Source organism: Corvus hawaiiensis, chromosome 8 (genome assembly GCF_020740725.1).
Source record: "Corvus hawaiiensis isolate bCorHaw1 chromosome 8, bCorHaw1.pri.cur, whole genome shotgun sequence".
NCBI classification, from domain to species: Eukaryota; Metazoa; Chordata; class Aves; order Passeriformes; family Corvidae; genus Corvus; species Corvus hawaiiensis.
In genome coordinates this window covers 12,854,063-12,874,753 of record NC_063220.1, presented here as the reverse complement: position 1 = coordinate 12,874,753, position 20,691 = coordinate 12,854,063, and the positions used below count along the sequence as shown (strand labels likewise).

Sequence of the window (20,691 nt, the reverse complement as noted above, 5' to 3'; positions counted from 1 at the left end):
AATCTGACAACACTGCCTCTGGAACAAGGTTGTTTCAGATTCTCACAATACTGGATTATCAAAATAACTCCCATGAAACTGGTATACCAAAGCCATTAATAGCACAGATTTATACTACAGTCTTGGCATCAGGTTCTCTCATTCTCTCCCATTCCCTCCCTCTCTCTCTCTCCTTGAAAGAGGATAGCAATTCCAAAACAAAAATGTGCCTCCCCTTAATGTATTTCCTATGTTGTGCTTTCCATGAAAATCTGAGATGGTAGCAGCATTTCTGCTCAGTACGTTTTGTATAAGACATTTCTAGATTCTAAAAACAGGTACTTAAACTTTACCAGACTTATTTTGGACTACCAGATCCCAGCTCCTAGTGGGAAACCCCCCTTTATATGACTGCACTCTCCTCTTCCATAAGGAAATTCTTTCTGAAAGTAAGGATTTCTTACACAAGTAAGGGTAAACATGATGAGAACTTGAATGTATGAGCTCTTAAAGACAAGCACGACTTCCTTTGGATCCTGTACAACATCTAGCAAACTGTCAGCACTTAACCATAACAAATGTTAAGGAAATACTTAGAAAAAAAATATAAGCATTACTCTGACTTGATTTCCATCAGCCTGAATCAGGATTAACACAGCTGAAGTTTTAAGTAAATTTATGACACAAAGGTAAACCTGTCAATGACTGCAACAAGGTGAAGATTTTTGAAGGGAATGGTATAAAATCCCTCTCTTTTTACATGCTATATATAGTTGCATTCATTAAATGCTTCCATATCTGACAAACCAGCTGACAGAGAGATTCAAATAATGCCACCACTTAAGACATGTTGCTCAAACATATTCATTGGAAATTGGAAAGCTTTGGAAACACATCACAGGATCCATGACTTAGCCCTGGACACTGCAACTTGGACAACCTGGCCTATCATATGATGCACTAAGGCGTTTTTCTCAAATTAGATTCCATTTGGAGAATCAAAAGATATCTAACACTTCCAAAGCACTTCCCCAGAAATACCACCAATGTGAATCACAAATGCAACGTGGCATTTAAGCATGAGGTTGAGAAACTTGACTTCTTTTTCTGTTTCTACATCAGACATACATTTCCCCTTCTGCTGAATATCCTCTGATCATCACACTGTATGACTTCTCAAAATAACCAAGCTAAACTTTGAAGATACACCTCCCACAAACAGAATACTGACAATTACTAGATGCTGTTGTTTTTAACTCTGTAACAGTCCAGACATCTGGTAAGGATACAGACTTCATCCGTCTTTTATGCTCTATGCTTGGAACCTTGAGAGCTCTAGACTAAATTCTTGGCTCAACCAAACCTCCAATGGGATCTTGTAAAAACAACCTAGTGCCTGCACTTTGATTCCCAAACTATAAAGTAAGAGTGATAACATTCCTTTTATTTTGAACTCTATCTTCTTCACTTACTGTAATTGTTTTACAGCAAAGGTGGTTTTAGATACACCTATCAGTGAAAAGGCTGGGCCCTTGCCTAGTGCTCCTGTGTGCTCCTGTGGTCACACAATTAATCACACTAGATCCCACTTGATTTCCTCCTTTTTTGTATTTGTGCATTCCAGTGTCTGAGGCTCTGCTTTCCCAGCGTGCACTGCAATAATTATTATAAAACCCCTGCCACTGAGTATTTATTGACTTGAAAGCTTCTATCCAAAATGTGACTTTGATTAATCTCTTGACTGCATTAAGAAGCATATCCTCTCTTGCTCTAGTACATGTATCTCAACTCAGCTGTTTGCAAACTCCTGCAGGCCAATACTGTGCCATCTTCTAAGCTCTCTTCTACCAACACTTCTACAAGGAAGGTAAGAACAACCTTCATGTTTTACCAACAAGCAAAAACAAAATAAACCAAGAAATGTGGGGGTTATGCTTGGTTTTGGAGCTGCACGGACAGCTTACCGGTGATAGGCTTCCCGGCGGTACTTTTTCAGAGCATGCCCATCCATGTTTGCAGGGAGATCTGCTGCATTCTGGAGTCGGTCGCTCCATGAAGTTGTCATCTTCAAAGGCTTACTTATTTCTGAAAGAGACAGAGATAGAAAAGAAAAGCTTGCTTAAGTTCAAGGTTTGTTTCACCAGAAAGTTGCCTCTTTCCTGGTATGATGGAACTCCTGTGCCACTCAGGAAGTCTTGCAAAGTACCAGTGGAATGATCTGAGTTTGCAGGTTAAGTAAGATGCTGCTCTTTGAGATGTTGAAACAGAGAGCTGGGAAGGCTGTTCTACATGGCTGCAAAGATATTTCTATCCACTGAGGTGAAAATGCCATTACAAACAGAGACCTTGTTTTCATTGCTGAAAAAGGGTATTTTTTGATGCTAGAGTTATCAATATGCATTAGCTGTAGGTGATGGAAAACCTACCCTCAATACATGAGATAAATTCAGCAGTGTAAACCCTACAATCCCCACTGGGACTGACCTTGCCATTTTTACCACAGAGTGAAAACAAAGAGCCTTGTCCCTGGCCATTTGATCTCTAAGCAAAGACAAAGCTTCAAACTGATGCTAAATTAGCAGAAACAATTGGAAGGAAAGTAGAAAGATGATCCTTTGTCCTCTGCAGGTCAGACACATTCAGGCAGAGCAAGAACACGCTGCAAACCTGTAACATGAGCGATGCAAATATTCACCAGCAGATCTTCACAAACTTGAGCACCCCTTCTCAAGTGCTGGCTGCCACAACCAAACCACAGACAGTCCTTCTCATCAGGAAGGCCCTGCAGTGAGGAAAGAGGGGCACCTTTCCCAATTTTGTTATTAGCACGGTGGGGCAATCCTGCTCGCCTGCTCCTCCAGCCAGACACATGTCCCGCTGCATTCTGTGGCACCAGGTGGGGGTGATGAAGCTATGGTGGGTCAGTTCAGATCACCAGTCCAAGTCCTCACCTATCAAAACCAACTGACCAAAGGTGAGGAAAGGCTGAGCAGTTCTCCACTGGTCAGCTGAACCCAGGATGAACCCAGCTCAACCTGCCACAACGCTGCCATTAGAGGTGGTGTGGAGAACATGGTGGGAGACACAACCCACAGTGATACCAAATTAGGTATTACATGAAACCACATTCTTGTGTAACCCACACAACTGCTGGACTGCTGGCCTTGGCTTGTTTGTTCTTCTTAAAAGAAACAAATCCACCCGCAAACTACATGGGTAGTGACACAGCAACTACATCTGGACACCTCTAAAATATGACTGCACTCATTTTACAGAAGGGAATTTAATGATTCCAGCAAAGCAGAGAGCAAGTGTTCCATCCAGCGTTAGAAGTCACAGCGCTCTCAGCATCGCACACATGCTCCTCAAGGAAATCTGTATAATTTTTCCATTTAAAATTTTATTAAAGAGCAACAGTTCCAATTGTCACAGCACTTCTCAGTATATTTACCTACTAGCTGCTGGTCATAAACATCAAACAGAGAGCCAACAGCTTGTCTGTAAAAAATACGTTCCTCCTCCTCCTCCAGCATTCTCTGCTTGTCTCCCAGTTATTATAACCAAGGTTTACAAATGCATCTTCTGCCACATCCTAAAGGTCACCAAATTCAGGCCCTGGCAGGCAGCCCAAGAGACCGCATGCCATTGCTGAGAGCTCTCCCCCTGAACTCCCTGCAACACACCCAGGAGAGGAGGTCACCACAGCGAGAGGGCGACGGGCCATTCCAGCCAGCCACAACTTCCACAACAGGGCATGCAGGGAGAATCAGCTTCCAAAATAGCCCCAGCCACAGCCACTAAGGGCTTTACAAGTAATTACCAGCTATCTATTTAAGCCGTGCCCAAAGGCAGACAGGAGGCAGCATAGGACACAGAACTTAACACCCCTCAAGCACCGACCTGTTCCCATTTCACTTGGAAGGCAGGGCACTGCCTGCAGCAAGGCTCCTCGGGGACAGCAAGGGCTGCTCGGGAGAGGAGCAGTGTCCCTGCAAGGGTGACAGACTCAGCCAAGACATGCAGCAGAGGGAGTGATCTGGTAAGACCCTAAGACTGCAAACTACAGAAAGGGCTTGTGCTCTCTGAGGGTGGAAAAGCATCTACCCCATGGATATTTCAAGATGGTCCAGATCATCACCACCTTGGTCTATTTTAAAGCTACTAGCCTAGAGCTCTTAGATTCGGATCCGAGAGACGTGCTCATTGAAGGGCTCTAAAAGGCACATTAAACAGCTCTGAAAAAACCGTTGCATGGCTGGCCTTAGGATCGTTAGACAGCTCTGGGTCCAGGTCTTCCAAACAAGTTCAAATCCAAGCTTCCTGCTGTTTAGAAGGGGTACACCACTCTGCTTACCCAGCCAGACACGTAGCAAGATTTGAAGATTTACACCCACAGCCCATGCCAGACTTCCTGTTCTGCCAGCCTCTTCTTCCCATTTCTTCTGCATCCCATCACCACAACACCACATCAGATGCTGACACAGGTACTAAGACAGGACTGCTTCCAGAGGCCATCCACGCCAGACAGCTGATAGTATACACCAATAGTATCCTACAAAATACCCTAAAATCCAGATGGCAGAAGAATTCTAGCAGGCTACCTTTATAATATGCATTCTAAAATGAGGAATCAGTGAAGCAGTTTGAGCTCCTATGTGATGAAACCAGACAGCATCATTTTGTGTCTGCGTCTTGGGATTCAAAAAGCTGAGACTTGAGGAAACCACAAAAATGTGAGTTTCCATAATCAAGCAAAGAAGCCCTGAATTATTTTAATAATCCAGCAGTATTTTGCCGTAGATGCAATGAACAGAGTTTGCAGGCAGGACAAGGTTTGTAGACAGAGGCAGTATCTTTTATTAGACCAACTGGCATGGCTGGAAAAAATAGACAGGCTCTTGGGTACACAAACTTGCATGAGTTTTCAAATTCTAAAGGTTCCTCTAATGAAAAATATTACTTCTACCTTCCGGCTTTGCTCTGATTTATTTAAATATTTCTTTTAATGTTCACACAGCATTAAGTAACAAAAAATTACGCTGAAGGTTTCTATTACACGTACTCCAAGGCAGGCTTACAGCTTAGCAGGCTCCACTGACACTGTGACAACAGCTTGCTGCCCTGAAACAAAACAGTGACAACTGACAAAATATATTGAGAGGGATCTTCACCACCCAAAAGTCTTACTCACACAAAAAGCCTCAAGGACCTCAATGAAATTATTCTGTGCTTCAAAGGCATAAAAATCAGCCTGCTTGCGAGGGTAAGAAACCTGGGACCTGGTCCCTGAATACAAATTCCTTCTTCCAAATAAAGGGAGAAAAATAAGAAGGACAGAATCACTCCATACACTTGTAAGCCACAGGAATAAACATCTAAGAGAGCAGGCAGACAGCCAGGCAAGATTCTCAACTCCAAGCAACTGAAATATGATGCATCTTTCTTTAGTTACAAATCTATTTTTGAAATCAATAATCTGTAAATAGCTTCACATAAAAATAGAAATCTTTACATAGATAAAGCATGTCAGAACACATCCCCATAATTTATTGCAAACATGCTCCTTGCTTGTGCTGTCTTAATTAAGAATCCGATAGCATTTATAGTACATGGTTCCTTTTGAAAAGGTATTTAAATCTCAGCTGCAAAGCTTTGATACAGAGTTGTTGCCCAGCACATATGTCTTGGTTCAAAAGAATGTGAGATTTTTATATTTTGAATTAAGTCCATTTGTCAGATTTTGGATGATTTCAAGTATTATCCATAGTGTATTGTTTTCAAATACTCATATAAATTAAATAAAATGTTCTGAAACATTTCTCTTCAAGTTTTACTATTACTTTTTAAATCTTTTTTGGTCAGCAAATATTTAGAAATTTCTGCATCTGATAACACCTGACATGTTCATGCTAAATGCACTGACTGCCTTTTTTTTTTTTCTGAGCTCATCTCGACACTTTGATGATGCAATGTCAAATCAGAGGCACACACACTAAAACACAGAGATGAACAAAACTCTGGTGACAATCCCGCTGTTTCCAGGATATTCTCCGAGAGCTTATACAGCCGAAAACAAAAGCATCCCTAACCTATGCCAAGGTTGTAGCGTACTCACACTGACTCACCGTGCACTACATCTGCCTCTTCTCACATGTTCTGCCTCAAGAATCATTAATACCTTGGCAGCACAGCCCACACACGTACGTGCACAGTGGAAAGCGAAGAGAGAGAATCATCACACCCAATGTTCGCTACTTAAGAGCTTTGTGTCTAGTCAGAGGCTGTGGGAGTACAGACGAGCCTTGTTACGCCCTTGCCGAGCCTAGAGCATCTCCTGGCTCCCTGCTGCAGCAGTGCTCCATCTCAAAGTGCCTTGCGGGGTCTCAGCAAGGGAGAAGCGAACCATCCTAAAATCCTGAAGACTGGAAAAAGCAAAGGGAGCAGGAATAGAGTTGGCTTGCTCATGATTAGCGTCAAATTCCTGGTCTGGGTCAGGATGTGGCCTCACAAATAGAGCAGGGGAGGGGAAAAGCAATCTTTTCTGCAGCTTAGAGGACTGTCCATGTAAGGGTGGTTAAAAAAAGCAAGTGACTCACTTTCCAGGTGCATTCCGCTCCCTCCACTGAGGGCAGAAGTAGCTTGCACCTTGTTCAGGCTAGACATTTGGGACAGCTAGCACCGGAGGAGGTGAAATCCACTCAGGTTAGCATCATGCCTCCTGTCCTCTGGGATGGACAGTGGAAAACAGCCAGGACTGTGTCATCCCCCTCAATGGCACCTCCCAGTGCCACTGTGCGAGCAGGGGCTGGGCAGGCTCCTGGCCTCACCAGAAGTGCCGTTCTCATACCTGCAATCCCAAAGCACTTCACCAACTCCCGTTCACATAACACATTTACGGGCAGCAGAAGTGCTGTCCCCATTTTGTCAGCTAAGGATAGCAAGGCACAGAGAAGTTAATAACACGAGCAAGTGGGAATCAAATGCAGAAGTACTAATTCCTCAGTCCCTGTGCTAAAAGTCAGTCTGAGTTCCTAGCACTGTCAGGATGAATCGGAGATACACTGCATGTTCCTAGCACAGTATACTTTTACACAAATTCAAATTTCAATACTCAGCATCAACTGGCAGACACAGAGAGGTCAGCCTGTACTTCTGCGTGACAGAAGCCACAGAGCAGCAGGCTTCTGATGGGCTCAGACACAGGGATTGCATGGATGCCAAATGACACTCTGATTTTATTCTGACTTGCAGCCCTACACACTAGCTCCGTAAGTTCACATAGCTCCTTCCCTCTCCCCCACAGCCCTGGGATGACAATTCAAACCACTCTTGTCTTTTACTGCCAGCACTTCTGCTTGATGGCCAAAAGCAAACTGTTTCCAAAAGGTGCTTTTAATTAGTGATGCTTTTGGAAAATTACTCTGTCCATGACTTGAGAGATAAGCAGTGATGCTTGTAAATGACCTAAACCAGAAATCTGACTCTTTTTTTCCCCCTCTTTCTGCCTAAAGTTAAGTTCTTCACTTGAAGATCTTCCACTTCTGTGTGGCTGCCTCTCTGACAGCAAGGCTTCACGTTCATGATGGGAGGAAGGGCAAAACACATTCTTCACATTAGAATAGTAAACTACTTCCAAGAGACACTTGAAAGTGTACTCTCACCTCATGGTAATTGAGGTTGGCTTTAAGCAGGATAATTCTGTATACTGATTACAGGGTATTAAAGAAGTAGAGAGCTGCTGTTAAGAACTGTTAAGGTTAACCACAGACATGTAGTGAGCTTGCAGGTGCCACTTGTGGGGTCCAAAGATCCACAGGATTACATTAGATTGGTAACACTCTCCTTGCTCCGTGGATAATACTAACCGTCCTAGCTTCAAGCCTGCAATCTCTGACACTGGCTCTGACTCTTCTGACAGGAAGGGGGTAGCAGTTACTCTCAGACACCATCAGAGTGCTTACATCATGAAGCTGCTTTTTCCAAGAGCGTGCTTCTAGTGAAATTGGTAAAGCATTCCCAGTCATATGTTCATTTGACTATGGTCTGACTGACAGACAATGGTAACTCATGGGCTATTTCTGAATGGGTAAGATATAAGAAAGGAGAATTCTACTCATGCCATTTATTACAGGATTTGATCTAATTTCAGGCTGAATTTATCTCTGTCTTAAAGCCAGATGCTAAAGTAATGTCTAGGTATCAAATACGTTGTAAAATGAATTTAACAAAACCCTGCTTATTTTACATGGATTTTTTAATCAGACTATTTCTACTGACAACCATACCCACAGAGTGGCTGTGCAGTCCCTAGAGCTCCAGCAATACTCCAGGATCCAAATGCATTAGACACATTAAAACCCACAAATGTGAGTTTCTTCATGTGTCGATCCATTTCTATCCAAGGACTTCTCTTCTTTCAGGAATTCCAAGAAGCACTAGTTCATTAAAATATATTATGTATTATTTAATTATCATCAATTTTATGGATGGTTAGAATAGAATTTGGAAAACAATGAACTCTGCAGTGCAGCTCTGTGAGGAGCAAACCTCAAATCTGACCCTTTCTAAGTACCATGAGACCACCCATTCTCCTCATCTATCTGCAAATGAATTTAATGCCTTGAAACATGAACTCCCTTCTCCAGTGAGCTAATCAGCATATTTTCTACATTCCATGTAGCTCATGCTTCTCACTGTCTCTTCCAGAACTACCATTTTAGTTATTTCCAATTTACTGCTTCTTACAGAGAGTTTGTTTGGGGTAATGCTATTTCTCCACTTCTCTAACTCTGGTGTGCCCCATTCTCCCAGCACTAGAAAAAAAGGAGGAGGACCATACTTAAGGAATGTGAGACTTGACCCAGAAGCACAAGAGCTATGCCACAGAGAAGAATTAGCAAACATGAGCTCTCAAAGAAATGCTGCAACTGCAGGTCAAATGTGATCCTTGGATGTACAAGTCTACCAAGCAGGACTCCATGTCTCTCTCTGTCACTGACACAAACTCTGCTGGAAAACTGTCTTCAGCCAGCTGTCCCCATTCAGAATGACACTGATTATACTGAGAAAGGAATAATGCTATGAGAGAGAGTAAGGCTGGAGTGGAAGGCTGCCAGTGTACAGAGAGTAGCTCTGCAGGCGATTTGAAAATGGTCTAGAAGCATTAGCACACAGGCAAGCAGCCTGACTGTGGAGGGCTCTCAGTCTAGCAATGACAGAACAAGCCCCGTGACGGGAAGTTAAATAAATCAACCAAAACAAAAAATATTAACAAAGAGGACAGTTAACTTCAAAACAACAAATTTCTGAAATACTTTTTCCATCATCAGAGGTCTCTAAATAAAGTGTGTGGGTGTTTCAATCAGCCTTTTTTTCACAGAGTCAAGAATTAATGCAGAAAAGTCAAATGGTCTGAGCTATACAGCAGGGCAATCAAACTGAGTATCATGCCTCAGGCGACTCTTCCTCACCTTACACCCCAGTGTCTCAGTGGATATGAGGCTGAGGCACAACCAATATTCAAAAGAAACCTCCAGAGAGTGGTTTCACATGGACAGAAGGTGAATGGATAAATGAAAGCTCTTCTGAGCCAACACCAACATAAACTGTGCACCCTGGTCGCCCTGGGAAACTCACTTCCCTGGGAAAAGGCCTTCAGCAGCCTGCGGCAGCCTCTGCCACAGAGGTTCCCAAACTGCTCTCCAACGGAGCGCCTGCCAAAGGCAAGCATGGACCTGGCTATGAAGATGTTCTCACTGCCTTTTGTTTCCAGCTGTTAAATTCCAGTAAGAAACACATAACATAATTCAAATACTTTACTCACATTGTTTTTCCCGTAAGCAATTGTTCTAGTTGCCCAGAGTCTTGAAAGATTAAAAACTAGAGATGAATTTGACCCATTTGCTGTAATACAGTCCACCCTATAGAAATTATTTATAGTCTATTTATTAAAAAATATTTATCAGAGTTCTCGTAGATTTGCTTTAGCTGAAAATTGGGTGGTTTGTTTGATGCCAATGCCCACCACAGCAGGAACTCAATGTTTGAATGGTACCTGCAAATATTATCTTTGCTACACAGATGAAGCCTGACAGCATGCCAGCCAAGCTGCAGGTTAACATAAAGATCACAAAAGGCAGAAATGTCAGCATGGAAGTGAACACACTGAGTTCTGCAAATCAGAAATGAAAGTCAAGATAATTTTTTTTATTCCCACTCTTTTTTTTTAACATCAGAACAATGTGCTGGCAAGAAGAGACAAATGTAATCCCTGGTACTCAGCAGACAGAGCATTGCTCCTCATTCTCAAGGGAGACTGCCAGTTTCTCTTCCCTTCAGGTTGTCACCCCTAAGTAGCACCACTGATGTTCAAGCCTGTTCTCGGGTCTATTCCCAACTCAGGACAGCTGAACACCGTGTGAGTCACAGATCCAAAGGGAAGAACAAGATGAGACGTGCCATCCCCAGAGAGAGAACTGGGAAGCCATCCTGCCACATACCAATTTCAAACCGAGGAGCAACTGCCACTCTAACCTGCTATTAAGGATTATACAACAGTAGCTCTTTTGGCAGCAGATCAGGGTGTTTCAAAACAATGATGCTTTTCATTAGATTCCACTGTGTTTCGGGAAGCAAATGCAGACATAACAGGCCTTTCCAGAAGCGTGGTAGCAACTGACAAAGTATTTGAGATGCACAGCTGGGCTCAGTGGCACAGTCATTCTGAGAGCATGCAACCAGGACAGCTTGGATAATGCAAACAGCCAAAAGTTCACTTTATCTTCTGAACACGGAAGGTGAGGGAGGACATTTTAATTGTCTTTCCTTACTGACTGAGCTTACTGGTAAAAAAAACCCTCTTGCCTCTGAAGATCACATCCCTGCTTCATTAATATTTTATAGGAAAAGCAAAGATACTGAAACTTCATTCTAGCTTTTTTTTAGTCTTTACAAAGAAGAAGGATGATTTTTTTAGAGACACTTGAACCCTCTTCCCTGCAGGATGGGCCCTCTCTACACATTTATGGGCTACACAAACAGATGTGACAGCAGAATCAGCATCTGAACCATCTCTGCAGGCTGGAAACATGAACTCACGTCTCCCTCCAGCCTCAGCAGAAAGCATTCCCTGCTCAGCCCTAGTGAGGAGAGCCAACTGGCTGGTCAGCCTGAGTCCCAGGGCTCTAGACACAACACTTGCCAAGGGACGTGCTGCTGAGTAAAGAACTGGGGAACACTGGTTCCTCCTTCATTAAAAAAAAGGGATTGAAAATAAACACTGAGATCAACAGCTGAAAACAATCCAATAATTCTGAGAACTGCTCTGTCAAAACCAGTGAGAACTTTCTTTCCCTGCTAAGAGTTTTCTTTTTCAGTGTCATTCCCTTCTCCTCCCAGCTTCTTTAAGGAAAAAGCTTATTAAATGCTCATATACTAACTTGGTCTCTCTTCTTTTTGACAACTTACAATAAGAGACAGATCTTTGATAAATAAACCCATCTTTCAAAAAACCAGATGACTGTGGAACTATGCCAGACAGCAAAACCAGGGACTTCATACACAGAACTCAGCCAATTTTCAACTTGATATTTGTTCACAAAACCTAAACCAAAATAATGAAACTCCTCAGCTGTAAAGGGCACTGTGAAAATAAATACAGAAATCATTTAGTGAGGAGGATCCTGACTCTCTGCTATCCTAACATACAGGGCTCCAGACACATACTGGCCTAACACAGATTTCATGGGCTTCCTGCTTTCATCCATAATAATGGTTACCCATCTCCCTTCCAAGAAGCCCTCCCGGAGACTTGATCCAGCCTTTCAGGTGAGAACACCCTGCATGCAGACTCAGCTCATCAAAATCGACCCTGGGCTGGCTCTCATACCCTCCTGAAGTGCTCACAAAGGCCAGAGGTACAACTTCTTCCTGCTCAGTGTTCCTCCTAGTCAGGACCTACAGGTACCCCCTCCCCTGAGACACACAGAAGTCCTCTTTCTCCCCAAATCAGAAGCTGCCAGGTACGTAGCAATCATCATGAATATCACAAAGGCATGTACCCAAAACCCTTCCTGCACTCTGTTCTCAGCAGGCAGCGGCTCCCTGCCAACACGAAACAAGCCACACAGACCTACCAACTGAGCAAGCACAAAGATGGAAAATCAGGGAACGTGAAGACTGTAGGTGTTTTGAAGTGCTCTTACAGTGTGAAGTTCCCCCCCCCACAACCTTCCCCCCATAAGGAGCACAATTCATTACTTTCCTGACCTGTTTTTTTAATCAGAGGCAAATATAGTAATTATAGTCTGCCTGATTACAAATGAAATTACAAATCTGTCTTAAGGGCACAATAGTGTCCCCACCTAGATGTTATCAGCCCCCAAATCTCATTTAATCTTGACAGATGTGTAGTACAGCGGCACCACTACAGGAAACTCTACAAGTAAATTAATTTTACGAATACTTGATTTGCAGTATACCCAAGATCTTCCAAAAGACTGCTAACTTGTACAGCTTTTGTTAGGCATCCTGTGTGACTAAATTAATCAGTAAAATAACTGAACATCTACAATTACTTTGAGCTCTTGCTGGGCTTCTGGCTTCGCTTTGATAACCTAACTGTCTCAGCTTTATCAAGTGATTCCAAAGACTACATTAAACTGTTTTCCAACTGAATCAACCTCTATTCCTTGGAAACTTCTTACTATCTTGCCCAAGCAAAACACAACCCACTAAGTTAATTTGGGGAAAACAGTCACCTTTCCACAGGCCCTTCAGTTCTCTAGGTTTTAATGTTAAATCAGTCCTGTTGACACAGGAGACTGTTCCCTGGCAGGAGCAGAGGAGGACACAGAGTGTTGTCTCTGCATTTGTCTCAGCATAAGCAGTTCTCATAAGGAACACAATGAAGTGGAAGATCTACTTCATCAGCTGCAAATTGGGAGAAACCTGCCAGCCTGAAGGGTGAGAGAACGTTAACAAACAACTAAGAAGGCATCATCAGCACATCCCTGTTATCCCAAAACCTGAGATGAGAGTTTCCAACACTGAACCTTCCCTCTGGCCAGGACTTCTCTCTTCAGGGAACCTCAAGTATCTTGTCGACGTAGACTTGAAGATGCATTCAACAGCACAGTCTCGTCCTGCTGCAGATGAGCAAACAGCTTGGATCCTCTGGATTCTGAGATGCCTTTAAAAACACCTGTCCCTAGCAGAGCAATATGATAGCCCTGCTTCACCCAGGACTTCTTCTTCAGTGTGTTACCTGACTTACTGCAACCACTAAAAAAAAGGGCTGACCACACGCCCAGCCAGCACAAAGCCTCCTGGGCAGCCACAGAAATGCCTCCTCCTAATTGCTTTCAAATCAGCAACTGAAAAACTCCCAGCCTTGCTTTGAGTGTCACAACATGAGAACACAGTTCTCTGCATGTTCTAACCTTTCCAATATTTGTTCCTGACCCCACCAGCACACATCGATTTATGAGGACTCACAGTGCATTTTATTACTGTCTTTGTTAATATCTACTCTCTACATGTCTGTGAAGAAAAATGAGTGGTAGATGAGTAAAACACTGTTAGTTTTTCATCATCTGTTCCCTCCTGATTGCTCAAGTTTAGCAAGCAGAGTTTTTTGGCCTTGGCTCATAAAACTGCCAGTGCAATATTGAAAGAGAAGTTAAAACACATATAAAACAAGAGGTTAAGAACCTACCTAATCTCTTATCATATGAAAAAAAAAAAAAAAAAGGAAAGGTTAGATTGCAGATGTGGTTTTAACTAGCTCTTAGAAAGACTACAGCATTATTTTGATCAGAAGTGAAAAAGTCCCCAAATTACTGAAGGCTATAGATGAACACTCCATCTCAAACGACAGCAACTAAAACTCTTCCCAATTTGTATAAATTTGCTCATGAAGTATCACATACATCTGCTGATGATTCCAGGAATTACATTTTTAATATACTTATTCTCTATAAAATCATTCTATTTCAACACCACTGTAAGGAACATTCTAATAAACAACAGAACATGTGCAAGACATTCTGCTCAGGATGTCTGTATCTGCACTCACCAAGTGGTTAAGGGTACAGGCAAGCTAATGCCTTCTAGAGGCTAAATTCACATAAGTAACATAAAAAGATTTAGCAGAAGATCATCTGGTATACCAGTCACTGCTTAGGAGAGACACTTTTGGGAAGAGCAAGCATTTCCAGGTAGAGAAGATGGGGTTTGTCTCTACTTACCTGAATCACTTATAGCTCTAGGCAAAAACACTCATCTTTTTTCCCTAGCAGAGCTCTACCCAGCCCTGTCTGCTGAAGTCTTGCTTTTCATTACAGGTGGAATACAGTGGTCTGCTGACCACTTCTTCCTTTAGAGAGACTTGGTTCACGTGTTTGTACTTTCCTTTAGGTTATGCTTTGTATTCCTTTTTTTTCTTTTAACAAAGGTAAGCAATGGGGAAATGCAGCATCTCCAAACACTGAAAGACTCAGAACAGGCTGTCTTGCTGACCTGCCCTTAAACATCACTGGTGCACCGACTATGCTAAATTCCTCTTTCCAGCTTCACTCCACCACTGGTATCAATGATGAGAAAGCTACAGGAACTGAACTGGAAGAGCAGTTTCCAGGGTCAGTCTCAAGGTAACTGATGCTCAGAACATCTGCAATTACGTTCAACTGATCAGTTTTTTTCTTTAGGAAATGAACTCATCCTGACCTAAAAGAACACACTGAGAACAACACTATAAAAGTGGAACTGAACAAGCAATGAAAAAGAAACAACTATGCAGCTATTATGGGCATCTGTTCTTAAAAACTCTCAGGGAATACTGCATAGGGTGTCAGAAAGGACATGATTTAAGCAGGACACTTGGGACCAAATTTCACAGCCCTTTCCTGTGACTTCAAAGGCCACATACATCTTTGCATAATTTTGGAATGGAATTGCTTTGTAATATCCAAAAAGATCAGAGAGAAACATTTGAAATATCTTTGCCAACATGTTCAGCTATTCCTTTGGGGGAAAAAACAAGGTATCTTGGAGACAGAGAAAGCAAACAAAATTAACATTAAAAGATTATTTATTTTTAATTGCAACTGTTCTATTTACTGACTTCCAAAATTACCTATGCTGCCTGCCCTTTACTAGCACTTACTCTTAGATGTTATTATTGGTAATTGCCGTGTTATGATTACAAAGCTCTGGCATAAACCTCAGTACCTCTTTGGGGTTCTGAGAGCAGAATATTCACATGCTCTTCTCTGACCTCATGTTCCTAATTATTCACTGTGCGTGCCTATATGTAACTCCCTACCAACTGAATCAACCCAAACACCAGCTGATTTCAGCTAGTTTAGATAACTCTGGGTGCTTTATCCTAAACCATCTTCAGTCTTTTGAATTCAACTTCCTTTCCAGGTTACTTTACAAGCTGACTAGAAAGTTTCTCTTGTTATACACCACAGCCAGACATGCTGCATTTGATGCAAATGCCAAGAGGACCACAGTCCAAGCAGTAAAGTATGAGCTGATTCCCCTCCACAGCTAACGTTCTCCAAAGGAGATAAGGAATACTGATTCCAGCAGCAAACACTGCCTAAACAGCTAAACGCTTCCTCCTGAACCCAATGGACATGGCTGGGATGCAGCTGTTCCTACCACAGACCCACTCAGAAGGTCTCACACTCCAAATCTGGCCACCACAACTGCCAAAACTGAACCACCCTGGCTGGAAAATACTTTGGGGAAGTGTACTTTCCTGGAAGATTCAGTGAGAAGTTGCTTCCTGAAAATCTAGCAGAGAATGTATCTTAAGTGTTTTATCTATTATACCAATGTTAACAGGGAGAGCTACAAGGCCTGGGTCAAAGCCAGCTAATCCAAAGGCCTGCTCTTAAATAAACAGTGGAAAACCACTCTACTTCAGAGCCTCCTGCAGAAATACATACAGGAAACCTCTGTTTTACCCCTTCCTCTGAACCAACTGTGCCAAGCAAGGTTCAATGTAAGCACATAAGCAAAATAGCAAGTCTTTGAAAATATCTGAAACGCAGCTGGGAGATGTGAATACTCTATAACTAAATTAAGCTAAGTTTAGACCACATAATGACTTCAAGGAGGTTTTGTTTTTAAATAAATCACTTGTGGTGAAAAGAGCCGGAATGGTAGTTATAGAGACCACAACTGCCTTCTTATTTACAGGCTGGCTACAACACGAGCCTGCACTGGAGTACATTCTTCCCACACATCTGTTTCTACTAACTTCACTAACTTTGGAGCCACCTTCCAATCTCCAAAGGATCACATCTCCTTGGACCTCTCTTTCTTCTTCCATCCACCTATAGAAGCTCTGCCCACACATCCTTCAATTTCAAAAGAGAAACCAACAAGTTTCAGTCCCAGCATCATTTCTATAGGTGTCTCATTATTGTGGCTCCTGCTCTCCACATCTGATGGGCTCACACCTTTGCAGAGTTTAAGTCCGTTTGAGCTGGTATGATGCACAGGGTAAGAACCCACTTGTTTTTTTCCTTAGGTGTTAAGAGAAGCATGCAGATGATCACAGTGGGGTCTCCAACCTCTCCAGTTTAGTCAGAATGTTATCTCTAGTGAAACCGCCAAAAAAGGGCTGACTGTGCTGGTTAAGTCCCACAGCAGGTATTCATGCCCAGAGGATGATAAGTTAAGGTCACAGCAAGCCACAAGTTTAACTTCTACCGTGCTGTACCAGACTTGAAAAAGTGACAGGACTAAGAGTTCTGGCACACAGCCACTCACTGCTCCTATGCCTGGGGACCCAACTGGCCAGGATATAAGAGCAAATCTGCTTTTGACTTTATAGTATGGTGCACACACTGTTACACATTCACGTAATAGTAAAGATTCAACACAGACTGCTGTGGGTTTTTTAGGTTGAATTATTCAGGCTCCCTCCTCGATCTCATACTGCCATATAAAAATATTTCTCCTAATATGGCTTTATACAGGCAGGTCTCCCCAGCACCTTTTTAGCCCTGCAAACACATGCATGAGACTTAGCAACTACATTTATGTAGGCAGGTTTAGATTATCAACCGCTTACAGCGGCTACCTTCAAGACCTATGCAATTTTTTCCAGATGTTGCTTAAGGTTTATTTACCATACATAAAGTTCTATTTACTGTATATGCTGGATTCTCTCTGCAGTTGTGTTAAAGAAGCCAATTCATCAGTATCTACATGATCTCTGTGTAGAGTGCACAGTTCCAGGTTTTAGGAACCATTCCAGTTAACAAGTCATAATGATTTAAAAGCAAAATACAGCTCATTGCTACAAGCATCATAATCATGACACATAGTAATTTCTTTAATAGCACAAAACAGACATTTTAAAATAGGAAATATTTGTATCGTGCTCTTCAAAGATACTCATAAAGAATAAGATTCAGCACAGAATAGCCAACCCTTGAAGACCCGGATTGTGGCCATTTCAAATAACATTTCAAATTATATTTGTGCTGCTGACAATAAATAAATAAAATTTTATAAGTAGATGCAGTACAGACAACAAGTAAGGAATTCCCATGCACTGGCTTGGAAACATCTCATCCCAAATACATCCCAAAGAGCCAGGCAAGGCTCCCACCTCCCACTCCCAGGCACATTCTGTTCAGTTTTCTCTCCTATTACTCTCCCTGCTAAAGAAGCCACAGCTGTTTTCTATCAGGACACCCAGTGTTTGTGGGCCACCCTGAGGCAGTGACCTGGTGCAGAGTGAGCTCATCCCAAGGCACATCACTCAGGTTGTGCCCTGCTGTCCTCCTTGGTAGAGCTGGAGTGCCCTGCTCTCTTCATGGCTTTACACTGGATGGCATGAGTATTTCTTATCTGAGGCGATTAGTTACTGAGGTGTTCTTCTAAAGGAGCAAAGACAAGGCACAGGCCTGCAGAACAGCGAGCCAGTTCCTATGTTCCTATGACAACTTTCCACTGCAGCCTGGCTGGAGACCATTAATCCACTTTCCCCAGGCCAAGCAGCTTCTCCGTGGTAACGCTGCTTTGTGTAGGATTGTCACCAGTGCCCAAGCAATGGCAAATTCCATGGACTGAACCACCCAGACTCCACAGCACTTCCTAATTTAAAATTCCCGCAAAATGATGGGTTCACTGAGTGCAACTGCATGACCCCACTTCTGTCTCTTGCTCAAGATTTTCAGGGAAAGAGCTGTGGTCAGCCCTTCTTCCTGCACTTCCTTGCAAGTCAGTATCTACAATTCCTGCAGGATTCAAAGGTTGCAGACCCTCTCAGCTTGTCCTGGAGCACCAGACCTGCTCTGCAGCCGGCCTGCGCCATCCCCAGATAACAGCTCATGCTGCAACAGCTCACCCACCCACCTATCACTTTTCAACAAGCATTATTTTATTAAGCTGAACTGCAAGTAAGAGTTATGATGTGATTAAATAAAGCTATCTGCTTTTTCAATAGGCATCACTTAAACACCGTATTCTAATAGTTTGCATCCCTTCTACTTTCAATGCAAAAATAATATACTTGTATATTTTTTAAGGAAATAAAACACTCCTTCCAGTGTTCCCCCAAAAAGCACAATCCCACAATGTTTACCAGTAAACATCACACTAAGCTTTTTGTTTTAAAAAAACCCAAACATTCCCCTGAAAGTTAAAAAAAGTCTAGGATAAATATTTCTAGTGATTTTTAAGATGGGTCTATTAGCTTTCTCTTCAAGTTATATTAGGAATCAAACATGACAAGGAGTGACAGTTCCAGACGGGTATTATTATCATCATCATTATGATGATTAAAAATTGCCTACAAACTGGAAATTTGCCTGGGAAAGTTTCAGCCTGCATCTGATTTTCGCTAGCATATATCCCAGAATCATCATATAACACTAATGCTACCAGTGCAAATATACTAACAGGCTGCTAATTTCAAACCTCAGCTGAAAACATCTCTCCCATTCTTACAGCTTTTCTCCCCGTTTCTCTCTGCAATTGTACTTAATTCAATGGAGCATTCTAAATGCAGTTCGGTGGTGCATTTTGCCATACAATCTGTTTGAATGACGCTGTACAGAGTAAAGGTTGTATTGTGCTATATAATGAAACCACGTCTATGCTTGAACAAACCCCAACTGCTGTTAATCAAACCAGCAGGTTCCTGAACGATCTTTTGGACTCCGGACTAATGGCAATAGATTATTTTAAATAGCAGTTCCACTCTAAAATATGTTTAGGTTGACACGGGCTGACAGGGACAGTGACAGACTTCCTGAGCTAAGCTGATCGGTTTGCATGTAAAACACCCGGATTTTTCCTCAGTGCTGGAACTGCAAATTCAGCACTTGAACCGAAGATCAAAATGCAGTTTTGAGTTTTGTTTCTGGTTTTCAGTGAAACCATGCGGTACCTGAAAGGACCTAAAAATCCTCGTATGTTCACTTTAATCACTAGTGACAAATGAGTATTTGTATCAATACATTTCAGTTGGTGACAATGTTATTCTAAACTCACAGGGAGACATGTCTAAGTGACTACTTAGAGAGCATCCTGCAATCTTTGATGTTCAAACAATAAATCTTACAGGGCTAAAAAAAAGTATTTTAGAACATGAGTGATTATGGCTTGGGAGGAATGTTCTCAAGACCACGTCAAAGAGGAGCCTTAGCATCCAGCTTGGCAGCCTTTAGAAACACTAGCAAGGGAATAAACTTAATCTCAGTGGTTCCAGGAATTTTCAAAACTGCCTGTGCTACAAGAAGCAGTACTGTCGTATTAAGTCATCTGGTCTATCAGAGAACCAGTGTAGGTTTGTTTCCATCATACATTTTGCAACATTATTTTTGGCACGAAAGGAGGGATTTAAAAAAAAAAAAAAAGAAGAAAAGCGTAAGCAAAATGCGAGCAAAGCAATCTTGCATTGGTTTGTTTTATTTATTTATTTACTTGGTGCCTCGCTGCGGGCTTTGGGTTATCAGCTCCAGCCTGACACAGCCGGACTGCCAAGAGCAACTCAAACGCAACGGAGCGGGAGCGGTGACAGCGAATCCCGGCCCCGACCCAAGGCTGCCCGGGACCGCGCTGTTCCCTCCGCGCCCAGGGACGGAGCATCGCCGCTCGCCGCCTCTCCCCGCCTCTCCCGGCCGGGCGGCGGCCGCCCCGGGGGAACCTGCGGGCGGGAAGGCGCCGCCGGGACCCTCCGGTCCACGTGGGGCGGAAGGAAAGCGGAAACGGAGGCACGGAGTGCCGGCCCCGGCCCCGCTCACACGCCCCGTGCCGGGGGCTCGGGCGGCGGAGCGGGCACGGAATCGCCGCCCTGCTCCGGGCGGGGGCAGCTCGGGGGGCCGAGGCACGGCGGAGGCTGCCCTGCCCGGGGCGGGACGGGGCAGCGGCGGCTGCCGGGGCAGGGCAGGGCAGGGCAGGGCCGGGCAGGACAACGGCGGACGCTGCCCCCGGGGGTCTCCCCGCGCCGCCCCAGCTCCGGCCGCGGGCTCGGCACCCCCCTCGCCGGAGCGCGCGCCCGGGGGAGGGGGCGCTGCCCCCCCCGCCACCCGCCCCAGCGGTCCCCGGCGCGCTCCCGCCCCGCGCGCGCACCCGCCCCGCGCGCGCTCCGCGCTCCCGCGGCCGCTCTCACCTCCCGCCACGCTCGGGTGGAACTGCCCCGCACCAACTGCCGCAGCGCCCGCGCCGCCCGCACTGCGCAGG

General features: G+C 43.7%; 1 protein-coding gene across 2 annotated transcripts in view; it reads right to left on the bottom strand.

The window, feature by feature from the left end:
* NT5C2 (5'-nucleotidase, cytosolic II) overlaps positions 1 to 20,691 on the bottom strand; it is a 60,759-nt gene extending 40,068 nt beyond the window's left edge. The window contains exons 1-2 of one of the 2 annotated variants that reach the window (XM_048311173.1): positions 20,621 to 20,691; positions 1,944 to 2,064 (exon numbers count right to left, since the gene is read on the bottom strand). In XM_048311173.1, coding sequence (XP_048167130.1) covers positions 1,944 to 2,044 — 101 coding nt within the window. In that variant the 5' untranslated portion in view covers positions 2,045 to 2,064; positions 20,621 to 20,691. Of the gene's footprint in view, positions 1 to 1,943; positions 2,065 to 13,031; positions 13,273 to 20,620 lie in introns of those variants that run through there. The other variant, XM_048311174.1, reaches the window with a different exon arrangement.